At 35.0% G+C, this 17,929-nt stretch overlaps 2 protein-coding genes across 8 annotated transcripts in view; one reads left to right on the top strand and one right to left on the bottom strand.

The window, feature by feature from the left end:
• Positions 1–11,343, top strand: part of LOC136027336 (dual specificity mitogen-activated protein kinase kinase 4-like) — a 57,483-nt gene extending 46,140 nt beyond the window's left edge. The window contains exons 5-6 of the mRNA XM_065704480.1: positions 6,518–6,744; positions 11,075–11,343. Of these exons, the coding sequence (XP_065560552.1) occupies positions 6,518–6,744; positions 11,075–11,246 (399 nt within the window). The 3' untranslated portion in view covers positions 11,247–11,343. The remainder of the gene's footprint in view (positions 1–6,517; positions 6,745–11,074) is intronic.
• A 2,501-nt stretch (positions 11,344–13,844) lies between these two features.
• LOC136027314 (CLOCK-interacting pacemaker-like) overlaps positions 13,845–17,929 on the bottom strand; it is a 52,406-nt gene continuing 48,321 nt past the window's right edge. For all 7 annotated transcript variants that reach the window (XR_010617575.1, XR_010617574.1, XR_010617576.1 and 4 more), the window contains one exon: positions 13,845–14,875. Coding sequence is in view for 2 of the 7 variants with exons in the window: in XM_065704437.1 (XP_065560509.1) it covers positions 14,491–14,875 (385 nt within the window). In the remaining 5 variants the exon portion in view is untranslated. The remainder of the gene's footprint in view (positions 14,876–17,929) is intronic.

Raw genomic sequence — 17,929 nt, 5'->3', positions numbered from 1 at the left:
ATAGTATAGCAATAGTAATAGCCTATGCTGTATAGTAATTTACTATTAGTTATTAGTAGAATAAAAAGGTAAAGAATACGTCATTAGATTTTACAGTCTCTACCGGCGGTGCTTATCTCCGTTTCTTGGCGTTTCAGCCTGGGAGTGCTATGGGGGGCTGGGGGCCAACTATCCTTTGCTTTCGCACACTCTCCTGTTTACCTTCCCCAGATTTCTCCAGGTACCCATTTAGAGCTGGGTCGACTCTGGCTAAACTTACATAATCACGCCACTCATCCCCGTCCCAAACTAAACAATTGAGTACACTGGGATTCGAACCCTCGCCCTCTCAGACAAAGGATCCTGAATACAGCGCACCAATTCACTTGGCCAGGATGGCACCGGATATTTATGTCTCTTGACTTTGCTCACTTTCTTGTTATTTGTAACTCTTTGCCAAGATTTCTTTTTTATGTCACTTGGTATCTACCAAGTAACATATAGGGATCGCAAATTCTGTCGGTCTGTCTGTCCCGGTTTTGCGAATTTAGGCACTTTCATGTAAGATAGGACGGTGAAATTTGGCAGGCGTATCAGGAACCAGAACAGATTAAATTAATTATAAAAGATTAAGTTAATTATGAAAAATTAGAAAAAGTGAGGCATTTTTAACTTAGGAAGGAGTTTTTAACTTAGGAAGGAGTGATTGGATCGTAATGAAATTTGATGTTTGGAAGGATATCGTGTCTCAGAGCTCTTCTTTTAAATTCCGATCGGATCGGGTGACACTGGGGGGAGGATCTAAAATCTTGGAAAACCTTTAGAGTGGAGGGATCGGGATGAAGTTTGGTGGGAAAAATAATCACGAATCCTAGATACGTGATTGAGATAACCGGAACGGATCCGCTCTCTTTGGGGGAGTTGCGGGGGAGGGTTACTTTTGAAAAATTAGAAACAATGAGGTATTTTTAACTTAGGAAGGAGTGATTGGATCTTAATAAAATCTGATGTTTGGAAAGATATCGTGTCTCAGGGCTCTTATTTTAAATCCCGACCGGATCTGGTGACACTTGGGGGGGGGCCTAAAATCTTGGAAAACGCTTAGAGTGGAGGGATCTCGATGAAACATGGTGGGAAAAATAAGCACAAGTCCTAGATACGTGACTGACATAACCAGAACGGATCCATTCTCTTTGGGGAGTGTGGGGGGGAAGGGTTAATTATAAAAAATTAGAAAAAATGAAGTAGTTTTAACTTACAAAGGAGTGGTCGGATCTTAACGAAATTTCATTTTTAGAAGGACCTTGTAACTCTGATCTCTTATTGTAAATCCTGACCGGATCCAGTGTCATTGGGGGGGGGAATCTTGGGAAACGCTTAAAGCGGAGAGATCAGGATGAAACTTAAAAATGAGGTATTTGTAACTTACGAACGGGTGATCAGATCTTAATGAAATTTGATGTGTAGAAGGATCTTGTGCTTTAGAACTCTCATTTTAAATTCCGACCAGATCCGGTGACTTTGGGGGGAGTTGGAGGGGGAAACCGGAATTCTTGGAAAACGTGATAATCGAGGTATATTACAAATGGGTCATCGGATATTAATGATACTCGATATATAGAAGAATCTTGGGTCTCAGATGCTGTGTATTTTCAATTTGAATCGGATCCGAGGACATAGTGGGTTGGAGGGGGGGGACAAAAATCTTAGAAACCGGAAATCTTGGAAAACGCTTAGAATGGAGAGATCGGGACGAAACTTGATGGGAAGAATAAGCACAAGCTATAGATACGAAATCGACATAATTGGAACGGATCCGTTCTCTTTGAAGGAGCTGGGGGTTGTTAATTTGGAAAAATTAGAAAAATTGAGGTATTTTTAACTTAAGAACGGGTGACTGGATCATAATGAAATTTGATATTTAGAAGGAATTCGTGTATCAGAGCTCTTATTTTGAAATTCTGACTAGATCTGTTGACATTGGGGAGAGTTGGAGGGGCAAACCGGAAATCTTTGAAAACGCTTATAAATGTCGTAGATACGTGATTGACATAACCGGACTGGATTCACTCTCTTTGGGAGAGTTAGGGGTTGGGGTTCAGGGCTTTGGCGAGTTTGGTGCTTCCGGACGTGCTAGGACGATGAAAATTGGTAGGTCAGGAGGGAGAACTGCAGGAGGGAGAACTGCAGGGAGCTGCACAAATTGACTTTATAAAGTTGTTTTCCCCGATTCGCCCATCTGAGAGGCTGAAAGGAGAGGAAAAATTAGAAAAATTGAGGTATTTTTAACTTAAGAGTGGGTGATCGGATCTTAATGAATTTTGATACTTAGAAGGACCTCAGAGCTCTTATTTTAAATCCCGACCGGCAATAAGCTTCTGATTTTCCTTTTAATACAATCTGTTGATTCTTAGAATTTTGCTAGAGCTCGTGCCATATGAGCTCCTGGCTCTTCCAACCTCGTCACAAGTGCCTTATTAGCTCTTGGTTCGTCTTTTTTTTTTTTTAAAGTTTGTCTTCAAAAATCTATTGCCAGGGAAATCAACTGTAATTGCTTAAGAACAGTAACTGTAAAAGTGTATTTGTACGGAGTCTACATATTAGATTTAAATAGTTCAATGCATCATAAGTTGTTGTTAAGTTTTTTCGTCATCTTCAACCCCATTTTACAATGTTTTAAATCACCTTGAATTTTAATTATGTCTATTCTAATCTCATTTTTTTTCTTTTCACTGTACATTTAGAATATATATATATATATATATATATAACTCTATTCAAAGATTTTTGAAAATACCAAAGTAAGAATTATATCTACAGTATGTAAAGTGAAGAATTTTGTTTGTACCTTTCTTTAAAACTTTAATGGATTTAAGAATGATATCTATTGACTGCACTACAACGAATTGTGTTGCATTTTACTGCTGTGCAAACCATGAATGTCACACTTGTGGCCTATAAGCCGTTTGCAGTCCGCATTGTCAATTTGTACGGCCCTGCTGTAGAAGGAAATATTGGTTTTTTAATGAATAGCATTCACATGTTGTCCATGGTATGTGCCTAGAAAAATTCGATTCGATTGGTGAATCGTATCGACCTTGAGGACAAAGATCTAGATCATGATAACAGTTTTTTAATGTTGTTTTGGGAGATAGAAGTATATTGTTTCTTTCTTTTTGTCCTTACACCCTTTTAGCACCTTGCGTGTTTCTCCTTCTTCTTTTTTCTTTTTTTTTGGGGGGGGGGGGGGTGGTAATGAATTTATTCATTAATTACGAGAAACTTTATAGAATAGAATCCTTCCTCCCTAATAAAAAAAGGTTTTTAAAATTCATGTTTTGGTATCTAAGTAGCAAGCAGACATTTTCGAAGTAACGAACATTCATCATTGGCATTGCGTTATTCATAAAGAAATTGTATGCGTGAAGGCAAGTCGTATCCAGGGAGGGTGTTACTGGGTTTGACCCCCCCCCCCCCCCCTCTCTGAAGTATAAACATATTTTGATGCGTTTTGTAATTATTTTCTCCCCCCCTCCCAACAAAAATTCTGAATATTCCCTCGCGTGAAGGTGAGATGGATAACGTTTTGTCGTATTTGAAAAAAAAAAGATAAATGTTATCAAATCCTTTGGATTAAATGAGTGATTATTTTCTACTTTCCTTAGCGACTTCCAATACCTCAGGCACTGTCATTAAAGTGAGGTTCATTGGCATGACATTCAAATGATACTTACATTGTCATTTACATTCAATGACGAAGTGACATTCATGCTAAATATATGAACTGCCTAGAAGTTATTTTGCACTTATTTTAGTTATCTTTTTAAATTTATTTTTCCACTGAAAAGTACAACCTATAACAAATAAAAATGATTAAAATTTATTTCTGCCCGATAAACTACAACAAATATGCGGGATAAAATTAACAGATTAAAATGTAACTTGGTTCTATTTGACAAACATTAGCGAGGAGAAAACTTGACGCATTTATCGACAGATCATTGGTATGAATCAAGTTCATGTAACACTGTATCATATCAGAAATACTCTGGAAGTATTGAGAATCTTGGAAGTGAATTTGAAGCCAGATTTGAATAATTAAATTTTTGGAGAGGAAAATAACATTACTTTCATCTATTTTTCAATGAATATAGAATTAGTACCGTATGATAAGCAAAGGGAAATAATCTGATTCCGAGGAATTTAGCTTAATAGAACAGTTTAAAGATGTTGGCGTGCCTGAAATTTAGATATATTTGCGAGTTAATTTTGAAAATACTAAAAAATCATCATATGAGATTATCTTCATGTTTGGAAGTAAATACAGGCATGAGCAGTTATTTGGCTTATGTACGGCAGAAGTCTGCACTCATCACAAATGAATCACCTTTGGTCGACGTTAATAATAATGACCATAAATAGTAAAAATAGAAGACGCGTGGCACTGAATGAAATAAAAGAAGAAAAACTAGAAGGCATAATACTACTATTACTAACAACTCACTACAGCACCAAATCGCCGGAAGCCGACGCATCTACGCAAACCGCTCCTTCATCTCAATATATTTAAAGCATCCCTCTTATTCCATTCGGGGAAAACCTGCTCTTTGTTTGGCCGTAGATGGTTGGCTGACAAGGACGATCTTTGGCAATCTATCATCCTTCATCTATAAAACGTGACCAATCCATTTCAACTTGGTTTTACTGATTACTGTTTGATGTATGGTCAGTCAGACGGGTATCCAAAACAATCTGTAGACAATTATCTCTAGAAAATATCTAACAAATCCTCCTCCGTCTTTTGGAGCTTTAGAAATATACTTGACCACTGTCATCACTGTAGCTTCTGATATTGTAATCTCGGTTTGCAGAATTATCTTTCTATTCTTCTAAACTATTTTCAACTGTGAAAAAACACCCCGGGCCTAGGCTGTTTTACTTTTAACATTTTCACGGCACCCATAGTTTTTACTAATAATACTAACAAGGTAAGTGAAGCTGCCCACCTGATCAATGTTTTCGTTATCCAACGTCACCTTTTCATTTTCACTTGTTCCTAGCCTACATACTTATACTTACCATTTTACCATTAATGTAAAATAAAACAAGGATAATGATAAAAAAATAAAGGAAAAAATGATAAGGATAAAGACATTGCAGAGCTATTGCTATCGCATAGGGTCTTTATCCTGGGCCTAGGCTATTCTACTTTTAACATCTTCACGGCACCCATCATCTTTACTAATAATACTACCTATGTAAGTTAGTGTTTTCCCGCTCGATCAGTCTTCTCGTTACCCAACACTACTTGTCTCCACCTTAACTTATTCCCAGGCGTAGCGACTTAGTCTTCTTGACATTAATTTTCAATCCCATTTTTTCGTCCTGAACTCTTAAAACCTCCAAAATGTATTCATATCTATTTAACTTGTGGAAGTAGAAAAACAAATAGAAATAGAAAACTCGTGGCACTGAAATGAAATCAGTTATCAGGGATAGCTTGTATTATAAGCTATGCAATGTAAAATCAAAATGAATGTTAGAAGGCAAAATTAATAGGTCTGCTTCTACATACACTATGGTATTTTCTGAAGTTCTTAACTACCCGAATTGAAGAATGCTTTAATCCGACCTAACATACCTGGACATTAAGAGGGATGGAATAGATCCCCCTCTACTGGATAATGGTCAAAAACACTCAGAAGCCCACTCATCAGTGATAACTCAGAATTTAATCCTGTGCCAGAATCAGTTGGAATTCTAAATAGAAAAACCAAGTAGTAAAATGCACTTTACGAAGGGGAAATTATGGAAATTCGACGCAAGCAACTGACACATGGGTAGCTCAACGCACTGACGCTTTAACCTCAAGAACGGATTAGAAGACGCTAGGCACACTGAAGACTATAAAATCTCATCCCAGTTTACTAAACGAAACCAATTAACCTTCGTGTACATCAACCTTTAAGGAACTGTTTCTAACATAGAAGAGTGGTGTAATGGTGAAAATAGATGAAGAGATGGGACATGGTATCGGTTATTGCAATGGTCAGTCAGCTATTTTTTTTTTTTTTCTTTAATTCGGATGGAATTTTTTGGAAGCGATGGTCAGCCAACCATCTAAGGTCAAACGAAAATTAGGTCGTCCCCGAGTCAGTTTGGGGGATGCCGTAAGGAAAAACTTAGGGAAAATAGAAACCAGACAAAATATGACAAATATGTCTGAGATGTATAAACGGTAAATAGGACCTTCAAGCGTAACAATGACGTTTTATAGAAAAAAAAGGTGGAAACAAATGTTTCCTATCTTTGAATATTATATTGTGTAAACTGTGTTTACTGCGTTTCTTTATTCATTTAGAGAGATTAGTAGCATCTCAACTCCCCAAAAATAGGATTAAGGATAACATAGAAATGTAAGCTATAAATAAACGCTTCAAGTGTGTAATTAATATCAAGAACTAGAAATTAGGGTATCTAGATTTTTGTTTAAAATGTTTTTATAATTACCAGTATTGCATCGTAATTTTATTTTCAGCCGGAAAGGATAGATCCTTTGACAGGCAGTGGTTACGACGTTCGTTCTGATGTCTGGTCCTTAGGTATGACCTTGTATGAGCTGGCTATTGGTCGATTTCCTTATCCCAAATGGAACTCAGTTTTTGAGCAGCTAACTCAAGTAGTGAATGGTCCAGCGCCACAACTCCAGAACAACTATAATGGGGTAGAATATACCCACGAGTTTGTAAATTTTGTAAATACTTGGTAAGTAACTACTTTTCTCTTTTGCTGAAAAAATAGTTAAGATTGAATTAGGAGAGATTAGAAATGTAGGAAAATAAACGCAACTTCGTGTCTGAAAAAACTGCAAGACTATTCATTGGACATATTGTCAGTTCTGAGTCAACTTAAAAAATCTTGGTCGCTTCATTGTGATTTTGCTGGGCTTTCCAATAGGAAAAACTCAAAATGTTTAAAAATATCCCAGTCCCTTGTTTTGTCTACAAGTACAGTGAACATTGTCCGTCATGAATCAACCCAAAACTCTCAGTCACTCCCATCTCAGTTCCAGTGGACTTTGCCCGGTGGGCAAAGCTCATATGATATGAATAATCTCAGTCTTCAATTGCCTGCAAGTCCTGTTGACATGATCAGTCATAAATCTTTGAATCATTTTTGGATCTTCAATCGCCTTTAAATGGTTCACAATGCTGGGAGACAATTTGAATTACTCTTGTTCTATACCAATCTACCTTAGTTTTTCCCTAAGATAGATGATAGACTATCATCACCAAGTGAAATTGATCATTTTCATACAACTCTGAAAAAATTAGTCAGCTCTAAAAAAAAGTCAACTCAAAAGAGCCTGAAAAGACTCTGGTTACCCTTGGATCTCTTTTGACTCTTAAAAATTGAACTAAAAGTTATTAATTTCCTATCAAATGAGTCTCTCTGGAGTTTATACGAGTATCCCTCCATAAGAGTCACATTTGACCCCAGAGCATAACTTACAACGATTGCTCCGCCCTGGGGGTTGTGTCAAAGCCGGTTTTCTTTGTCTGACTTTTTAACTATTTTTAACAAAATAGCTATCTCAAATTACTCTTATTCTATGCCAATCTACCTTAGTTTTGCCTTATGATAGATTATAGACTACCATCAACAAGTGAAATTAATCATTTTCATACAACTATGAAAAGTCTGAGGCAGTTGTACCTCCTACATAGGTTATCTGTCTTGGCTTTACTCTAATTAGTTATGGCTCTCTTATGTCTTTTATCACCTCCATCAAGTTAATAATACCGCTCACTACCACGAAGTTGATAATCTCCAGCTCAAGTACGACTGTACTAACAGCAGGGTTGGCACCTGTGCAAATCCATTAGTACTACCATGGCCGATAAATTGTATCAAATTCGTCTAAAAAGCACTGAATTCTACAAAGAAACGTAAATACACGTTTAAGGATTTTAAGCATAAATTGACGTAATCAAAGCCACATCGGTTTCAAGAAGCATAGGTTCGATCCACCAGAAGAATCGAATTGCTCAGGATATGTACGTACTATGGCCCTTGAAAGTTGCCACAAATGGTAAGCCAGTGTCATTGTTGATAACTTCTATTAAAATATATTGATTAATTTCATAAATTCGCAGCAGTTAAAGTGTAAAAAGTCTATTTCTTGCCATTTCCAAGTTATCGATAATCGTTAGACATCTGAAACCCAGTATATTTGAGTTCTTTCGCGAGTTGGGATTTAACTCGGGTTTAGCCAATATATTTCACCCGTTGATGTCAATTTTAAAATATGCGACTTCTTTTTAGAAAAACTGTGAACAATTTCTAGTTAGTTTTGTTTAGATTTATTTATTTATAAATACACAATCCTAAATTCACAATATTAAGCACAATGCTTCTTGTTTCTTGTTGCAACAACCACAAAAAGAGAAACGTATACACAGCGGTAATTGACAAGCTACTAGGTGGTTGATTTACATAAAATGGTGTAAGCATTAACTAGAATTATTTGCCTCCTGGGAAATTGGAGGGAAGAGATCTGGAGCGTGGGACACCTTTGGGGCTATAGAAGATTATAAAGATCATCCTCTTAGAAGCCTTCCTCTGTATTCATTCAGATCTGGCTCACATCATCCGTTCTCTGAATAATTATATAAGTATTAACTAGACCCGTGTGGTTCCAGCGAAATGAAGGGAAGGCATTTGGAGTGTGGGGAGCCTTTGGGAATATGGAAGATTATAAAGACAGATCACCACCCTAGAAGCCCTCCTCTTCTTTTATTTCGACTTTATATTCATCTGCCATGTTAATTGGAAACCAAATTGATGACTTACATACTATTGAGGTAAGGGGCGAATCTACAGAAAAATCTTGGGGGAGGGGGCAATGCGATTAGGGTGTCAATAATTGATCAAAATTATTGTAAAAAGAGTGAAAAATAGGAATGAGGGCGCCGAAAAAAATCTTGGGGGTCCAGAGGACCCCCCCCCCCAGCCTCCTCGGATCCGCCACTGGGTGAGGTCGAACATGGAATTTAAACAGTATAAGGAAGTTACGAATGTTAAACTTCTTAAAACATCTTTTCAAAGACAAAAGACAGAAAATTGGCGTGTATTTAGTATTAAACAAGATTTAGTCTATCCTCTTTGAAGATATCTTCATGCCAGAAAGGGAACAAAAATGATGAGGAGATGAAATACGTCCCTAGTAAAGTCAAACACATCTGGATAGCTTTACTGTTCTTAGTTCATACCAGAAAGTATTTTGGTTCTTACCTGTTTAAACTTATTACTGCAGAACGAGTGTTTGCAACCAAAATAAGCGATTCGAATTTAGTCACAAATCTTAGAAACCTATATCTTGACAAATACTTCGGAGCCTATACCTTTGAGGCTTGGTTTAACGTTTAACTTATAAGTGTTTCGACCACCATCGTTTTTGTAGTTTATCAACAATGTTAATTTATAAAGACAATTTAAACTTGCATTGCAATAACGTGTTTGAGTTTTAGCTAAATGTATCAAATGACAGAAGTTTACAACTATTTATCTAGAAAGAAGTTACCAAATTTAACTTCCAATAATTCACAGAATTCATGCTTTTACTTTTTCGGTGGTGTCTGTTATGAGGTTTTGACAGTATTTACAACCAAATGAATTGGAATTGAAATTTGTTAAAATAACATACAAAAACCTCAGAAAATCCTCTTGATGGAAAATAAGCAGTAGGGTGCTTCACGTGTCTTCAGCTTGGTCTTAATTCGTACCTCCATTCTATTTAATTTCAAAAATATAAAGGTCCTATAAAGGTTTTACTTTATTTATTTCAATTCTTCTTTGTATGCTTTTACAGAGCTTTTGGTCTTGCCAAGCTTTCTTATTTCTCTTCGTTTCCTTTTTTTCCAATTAAGATTAAATATATTTTCTTTAGCCTCCAGCCTAATAATAGGAGAAATTAAATTTTCTCATTGAGAAAAGTCTTACTCAATTCGGTGACTGACAATTTTTTGATTTATTAATATTGATTAATAATTTGATTTGATTAATTAATATGATTTGATTAATTTTTCTGGAATGATTATTTTTCCATTTCTTTGTAATACAGTAAACAAATGCTTGAATGCTTTCTCTGATATTTTAAAGAAAATTACAGAGCCGGGAATCTTACACGAATCACGTCAAAATATTTCAAGTCCCAATGTCTCTAGAAGTTCTATCCACCTAGCTCAACCCAACCCTAAATACTAAGTGCGGTTTATGGTTGGTATGTAGCGCTTTCTTTTTCTTGATGTGTGCGTGGCAATCATTAGATCTATTCCGCGTTCAATAGACCTATTTGCAATAACTTATTAGAACAAGCGTAATTATTGTACTCTATTGAGCGCGGTTTCAACGTCAAGATGGATTTCTTGCAAAAAAGAAAAAAAAAATTGCGAACCCATCGATTTGGGTTTGCCATTTTAAACCTTACCATACCAAACCTTACCTTACTATTTATTAAGTTACCCAACTTTAAGAATTATTACTCATACTATTTTGGCATTTTGAGTATTTTCATTGATTAAACAGAAAATGCCCACCCCCCTTACATTGTGAAAAAAAAATGCGTGCTCATAGTAAATTGAAAAAATATATTTGCCTCCCTCTTTAATTTTTCGTGAATTGGGAAGATCCTAACTAAAGAATACACACACGCACACACACACACATATATATATATATATATATATATATATATATATATATATATATATATATATATATATATATATATATATATATATATATATATATATATATATATATATATATATATATATATATATATATATATATATATATATATATATATATACATATATATATACATATATATATTATTTATTTTTGAGTAGACTATTGTTTGATAATCAAGCCCTAGCTAATTGAGTAGATTGTAACCACCGAACCTTTGGAGCTAAATATTGTTTAGTCGCAAAGAGACGGGAGAAAGCTCTGCTCCGTCACTACTAGACAGAGAACAGCGTTGCGATGTCAAAACTACGTGACGAGTTTTTAATTTGACTTTTATTTTTAGCTTGATCAAAGAAGAACAATCTCGACCGAAGTATTCCCAGTTAATTGAACATCCTCTAATAAAGTCCTATGAGGGTAAAGAAGTCGACATTTCCAGATATTTTACGAACATTCTTAATCAAATGGAAGCTCAAGGGTACGCCACATATACCATGAATGATCAATGGCCATGATTTCAAGGGGGATGATCATGAAATTTTAAAGAAAGTAGAAGAGACTTTTTGTTATTGATTTCATTCGTGTAATAGATGATTTATTTATTTTTGACAAGTCTCTTTAGTTAACATAGTCTAAGATGAAGTATTTACAAGCTCTCTACTCTCACTTTTTTTAAACGTAAGGCAAAGAGTATGGGTAACTTATAAAAGCGGCAACTGGCGCTAATGTAGACAAAAAAAAACCATCAACACCATATAGCGTTTGGCGACACTTGGCATTTTTCAAGCAATTTCTTGTCCATAACTGAGATCAAAGATTTATTACTATACTAAATTTACCAACTAAATAAACTAAATATTCTGGCTATTAAACTAAAAAAAGCCAACTGTCGTCAAACACTATATTGTGTTGTTGTTGTTTTTTTTCGACACTAGCGCCAGTTCCCGCTCCCTTAAGTTACATATACTTTTTGGGGTTAGGAGCAAAAGGCTTGAAAGACATTCTTATATGAGAGGGTCAATTCCCAAACCGATTGGTTTTAAACTAAAATAAAGATAAGTTGTAAAAAAGACATCACTATTTATGGTTAATTATTAGTTATTTGAAAAATTATATTTTTATAACATAATTGTAGTTATTGACACTAATTATAGTTATTGTTATCATAGTGATTATAGTTACTGGAAAAATTATTCAGGTTTTTTTTTCTTGCATAGACAACATATTATACAAGAAATTACAACGTGTAAAATACATTTACTTGAACTAAATACGCTCAAAGAATTCCGTTAAATCATAGTGTGAGACAAGTTCCTTAAAGAAGTTGAAGAAATTTTATTTTGTTATTTTAAGAGATGTCTTGTTATTTATTTCATTCATGTAATATATTATTACTTTTCTGTTTCTTTGGTTAACCAAATGCATAACTTGGAAAAAGGCTCCTATTATAAGTACTAAAGAAATGTATGAAAAATAAAATCTAATACAAAAAAGTGGCCGAAATATCAGTCTCTATTTGAGATCTAAAGCTAAGAATCAGGAGTTTGACAAAACAAAATCCTGCATTTTGGACAAGGAAACCTATTCGACAAATTCTCGTATTGATCAGTATTTTTGAGAAGAAGGAAATAACGTTCCGATTACTTTCGATTTGGCAAAGTCAAATACGTCAGTGAAACAACATGACTCATTCCTTTTTCATGAGATTGTAAATCTCTTTGTAGAAGCTAGATTCTATGCAGATTGTAGCTCTATGAAAAATATAGAAATTTTTGCATCTTTCAAACGAGATAAAAGAAAATGATGTTCTGCTTCTTCTTGATAGTCACCGTCAAGTTTAGTAAAAATTTTTGGATTGATATCAGATTATGATTTAAGTATAATGGCAACCCAGATTACAGCTAGGGGCGGAGTTGTAATTTTTTTTTTGGAGGGGGGATTCAAGTATGCTTACTTCATTTCAGACAGTATAAATTAAAATATAAAAATTTTCATAACGTAGTCTGACTGATGTACTGAGTTTATCGGCTCATGGGACTAAGTACTACTTCATAAGCATGAAAAGGTTGATCTGATCTCTCAGAACTACTAGGCGACTTCCAAAACGTAAAATAATAACCTTACTGAGCTACTAAAATTGGCATTTTAATCCCAAGCTGCTCACCACTTATTGCTTAATTTCGACTTGCCCTGTTGGCCAAATTTTCTTTTTTTATGGCCACAACATGGCACAAATTTACTACTTAGGTGTGGCAAAATCTCTTTGATGCTTGAAAAGAGCTGTCGAACTTTCAATTTTCGCTCAAATGAGCCCTCTTTTGATGATCTACAACCACTGGTTCAATACAATCACTCTTGGCGAAAAAAAATTAAATAAATAAATGTCTATGGCTATCCTTTTTATGGAAATTGTGTATTTTTAAACATAGGGGCTTCAAACCTTTGCTCTGGGTGTCTCAAATATGTTGAATCTTATGAATGTAATTTTCAACAAGTTTGAACTCTTTTTTTTCTAAAATTACGTAAATCTTCCTACACTGTATTGTATCAGATTAACGACGCTTCTTGACTACTAAGGTACCTGCGTCGGCCCTGCAGTGCATTGCTGCAGCATGATTCGATCTCTGGGTCCCGTATTACCAAGCTAAGGTCAAACCCACTGCGCCACCACAGGACAAAAGAGTCAATTTCCTTGCGACACGTGGGATTGAACCTGCCAACCTTCAATCACAAGATGCAGCTTTATCCACTACGTCATCGCAAGTATCTTCCTACACTAATTATATTGATGGGTAAATTTAAAATGAACTAAATCTATATTTCTGAAACCACCATAAAAACATATCTTTTGAATGTATATGTAATTGTCAAAGCTCTAATTATATAGTTTTCTAGGTTCCTACTGGCAAGTTTCACTCTATTCTAACTTCTAATTGCATTGCCCTTTTTTACATATACGTTTATGAACATCAAAATTGTCTTTATATGCTCTAATTTTCCAAACAAATCTTTTGATGCTAATAGCATACTTCCACGCACTGTATTTTTGGACCAATACTTGCCATTTAGAACAAACTGGACGCTATAATAATTAAGAGAAATAAAAACCTGAAGGCAGTTTAATATTTTAATTTATTAGACAACATGACTAAAAAGGGTTCACAAAAAAGCTTTATGATACCTTACCAAATACTTTTTTAAAGGATTCTACATCTAATACCTCTCCAAATCTAAGGGTAAACAAGAAGTTGTATTTATTTGAATATGTTCTCATCCTTATATAAATATCTGTTAACTCATCAGGAAGCTCTTCAACCAAAACGACATCATTCACAGGTATAATAATGTCCCGTCGATTCCCAAAAAAAGTCAAGTGGGCTACTCTTAAATTTTCACCAGATTTGTCAATGTACATAAACCCAATGAGCTTTCTACAAAGTTCGCCCATAACACCAAGCATTCCCAGGGCAATTACGGATATTACAACAACATTACTGAGTTCACTTTCATTTACGAGGCCTTGTGTGCTCAATGAATTCACTAGCGGTATAGATGCAATAGTTAAACCTGTTTGATATAATTTAAGTCTGCAAAGTAAACGAGCTGCCCTTATATATTTAAACTTATAAATTGGTGTATAATTATCCAAGTCCACTGCACCTTGTTTTTTATTGAGTAAAGGGGTAGTTGAAATGGACCTTAGGGCATGTTTGACAGTGTAAGACAGTCTGCAGTAAGTATATCCAGGCACAAGTGACATCATGAATTTTGAAGTTCAAGAATCTCAGTGTTATCAGCTGACGTGATTGACTCTATGCTAACTTGCCCGTTTGCTTGCAAAGACTCGTATAATTCTTTATATTGCCTATTTTCTGGGTTATTCAGTATCTCTAAGAAAAGATCTTCAACTTCAACTTGAACTTTACTAATTTCTTCTTTCAATTTGTTATTTTTGATAATGAGATCTCTTGTCTTTGTTGTAATTTCGAGAAGGCCACTTTTCTTTAAAATGTCTGCTGTCCTTAAAAACCGTTGCCGTCTGTTGTGCTCCCTGTTACCACTGTTGAAATGTGTTTCTCTACTGCTTGATGACTGGCTTTGATCAGACATGTCAATTTCCCAAAGTGAAAAACGCCATATTTTCCTGCAATATAGAAATAACTTCATTATAATACCTAAAATAGGTCAACCAAATAAAGATCCATCTAGAAAACTACTGAATTGAATTGAATTTATTTATAACCCGTTATAATACACATGAAAAACGGAGTATAATGTGAATAAAAGAAAAGAGAAAAAAGAAAATGACCTAAAAAACTACACAAAAAACTTTGCAACACTTCACCTTACTTAAAACATACAAAAGCAAAACATTCATTGAATTAAAATAGCGCTCCATGGGTGCCGACAAATTCTACTATTATAAGCTTCTATGCTTTTTCTGATAGAAGCATTCGGGTCTATGATGCCGTATCTTTTAATGACCCAGGAGTTGCTTGACCATGGTGGAAGGGCAAGCAGGTATTTGGCATACCGGAAATAGATTCGCCGAAGCTCCTTCGTCTCGGTTATCGTAAACGTACGCCAAAAAGGTGCAAGGTATAGTAAATTCGGGAGTGCAGAAGCATTGTAAAGTTTCGCTAGCAGTTAAGCTCAACCCTCTCCCACTGAAAAAAAACAATGTATATATATTAAGCAGTCATTGAAAACACATAAAATGCTTACATCAATCATGTAATGTTTGGCATTAACAATCTGAAGAGAATGTGGTTTATATTCTCATTAAACATCATATATAAGCCAATCCAGAACGAATCTATTAAAATTGAAAACAATTGTTTTTTAATTTAATTTTGCCACCAACTCCAGCAAAAAATGTGAAACAATCTGATATAGATCAAATTGCCTGTCAAAATACGGTGATTCTAATTTATATGTAAGTCTACTTAATTTTTCAGGAGGACAATTAAGCAGAAACGCTTAATTTTGCTCTTTTTTATGGTTGCTGTAGGTAAAAATGAAGTGTCAGCAGGGCTTACTGACCATCTTGTTTCTCTAATCATACCAATTAACAATCGATGCTTGATTCCGGTTGAAACAAGTGCAACGTGCCTACCTCTCATATCTTCTTTAGTCCTGCAATCACACCAATTTAAAATCCTTGTACGATTCTGCTTCAAACAAGGTGCAACATGTTGGCCTTCCTTCTAGAAAGTTAGTAAAGGGAAGAATGGTGATATTGCAGCCATGAGCCAACTTTATGAATTAATATATTATTGACATTACACTTCAAACATGATACAACATGCCTGCTTTTCTGTTTGAAAAAAAAATCGTTTTGGCCCCATGGAAGAATTATATGCAGCATTCCAAGATAAGTCATATTCAACATCTGATCTTGGGGAGTTTCAGATGAAATAGCAGAATTTACAGCCTTATAACTTTCGCGCAATAAACAGTAATCAGTTCAAAAAAAAACACAGGATGGAACCAAAGTGTTGTTCCCTTAACATAAACATTAAACACTTTTTGTCTTATTAATCTCTCCTTATTTGTTTTAAGATGGAAAATCTCTTGATCAATAATGTTGAAGGACAGACAACCAAACCACATAAGAAAATGACAAACGAAACTCATAAAAAGGACTAAAAGCTACAAAATCTTAACTATAGAACTCACAAGGTTAGGAGGGGATACTAAATTACAAAGTAGAACATAACAATATTATCCTGTCTCTTTTATTGATCCAGTACTTGAAGCTACATGAAGAAAATTGTCAGTTTTTCTACTTTAAAACATACTTGGTCTTATCTTTCACTGTAAATGCAGATACTTCCTAGAAGTCTCTCTCTGGGCAGTAAGTATTCTGGCAAACAGTGGTAGAGCTTTTAAGTGTATTGATATTACCTTAAATTGCAGTTGAGGATTAGAACAGAGCAAGTCCAGGATTTAAATCCTTGTAATGACTTCTATAAGAATGAATTTCTTGTTCAGTTACTTATTACTGCCAGGTTAAAAATTCAGCTGCCTCCCAGTTGAACAGTAACTTTTGATGTAGCCACTTTTCTTTTAATTTTGCATTTAATTGTGTGAGTGGATTTAGCACACACTGTCTTCAGAAAGCAGGTTCCATAGATTGGCAACTCTCTGGCTGAAGAAGTGACTTCTTCCTCTAGCAGTACAATGTGGCTTTGAAAGTTTCTTGGAATGTTCTCTAGTCACGTAATGCAAGGGGTGGGCGAATAGATCAGGAATGGTCTTTTTAGGTATACTGAATGGACAAACTTGCTATTATCAAGCATTTCTAGCTGTTCCTGAGTTTGAGTATATTTTACTAGGGTTTTGGACATGTTATCTCAATCCTTATAAATCATCAGTTTGTGAAATGGAAGCTTTGGTAATTTTTCATCCTGCTTTCTTGCAACTTCCCATCCTTGCTCTTTTCTTCGTTCTCAGATTAGCATTTTTACAACATTAGGGATAAAGTTGAGAAGAGTTGTTATTAGTAACTCAGAAAGTTGTCTAGCTCGGTGAATACAATTCCAGAAATATATTTCTATATCAAATTATATCCCTAACAGCTATTTTCAAGCTTGTAAGCCTATCTTTTTCTAAAATTCTGACAGGGTTTTTGGACTAGGTAGACGTCCTCGAAAATAAGCCCAAGTTTAAAAACTCAAGCTTGGCTTAAATCTTCGAATAAGCCTTACCTTAAGCATTTAAACACAACAAAGTGAAACTGCACCTGGAAACGTCACCTTGGGTAATGACATTGATACAAAAAATGGACTAAACACAAGATTGGCTCAAAAAACGTCCACAATGATGATCAGCATTAGCTGGACTGAGGCCATCCACTATACTTTCATTGCGAATTTGGGAACTTCCCAGTCTAGTTTTCATGATTTACCAGACCAATTAGCATCTATACCCTTCTTGAATGTGCTAACTGATGAAGAAGTAACTTTTTTTTCACTCAGAGACTTCTAAAGTGATTACGTGAATCCCAAAATTGTTTATGGGGCTACTGCATATGGTGCTTGTGCAAAGACCTAACTGTAAAAAGTTAAAACCTCACTAAGTGAAATAATCCACTTGGTATTTGATCTCAGAAAACCAACAATTAATAAGTTTTACAAGCAGCAAAATACCACAATATATTCATTTGTTTATTTACTACAAATAAATTAAATATGTG

Source organism: Artemia franciscana, chromosome 1 (assembly GCF_032884065.1).
Source record: "Artemia franciscana chromosome 1, ASM3288406v1, whole genome shotgun sequence".
NCBI classification, from domain to species: Eukaryota; Metazoa; Arthropoda; class Branchiopoda; order Anostraca; family Artemiidae; genus Artemia; species Artemia franciscana.
This window is presented reverse-complemented; position numbering and strand designations above follow the sequence as displayed.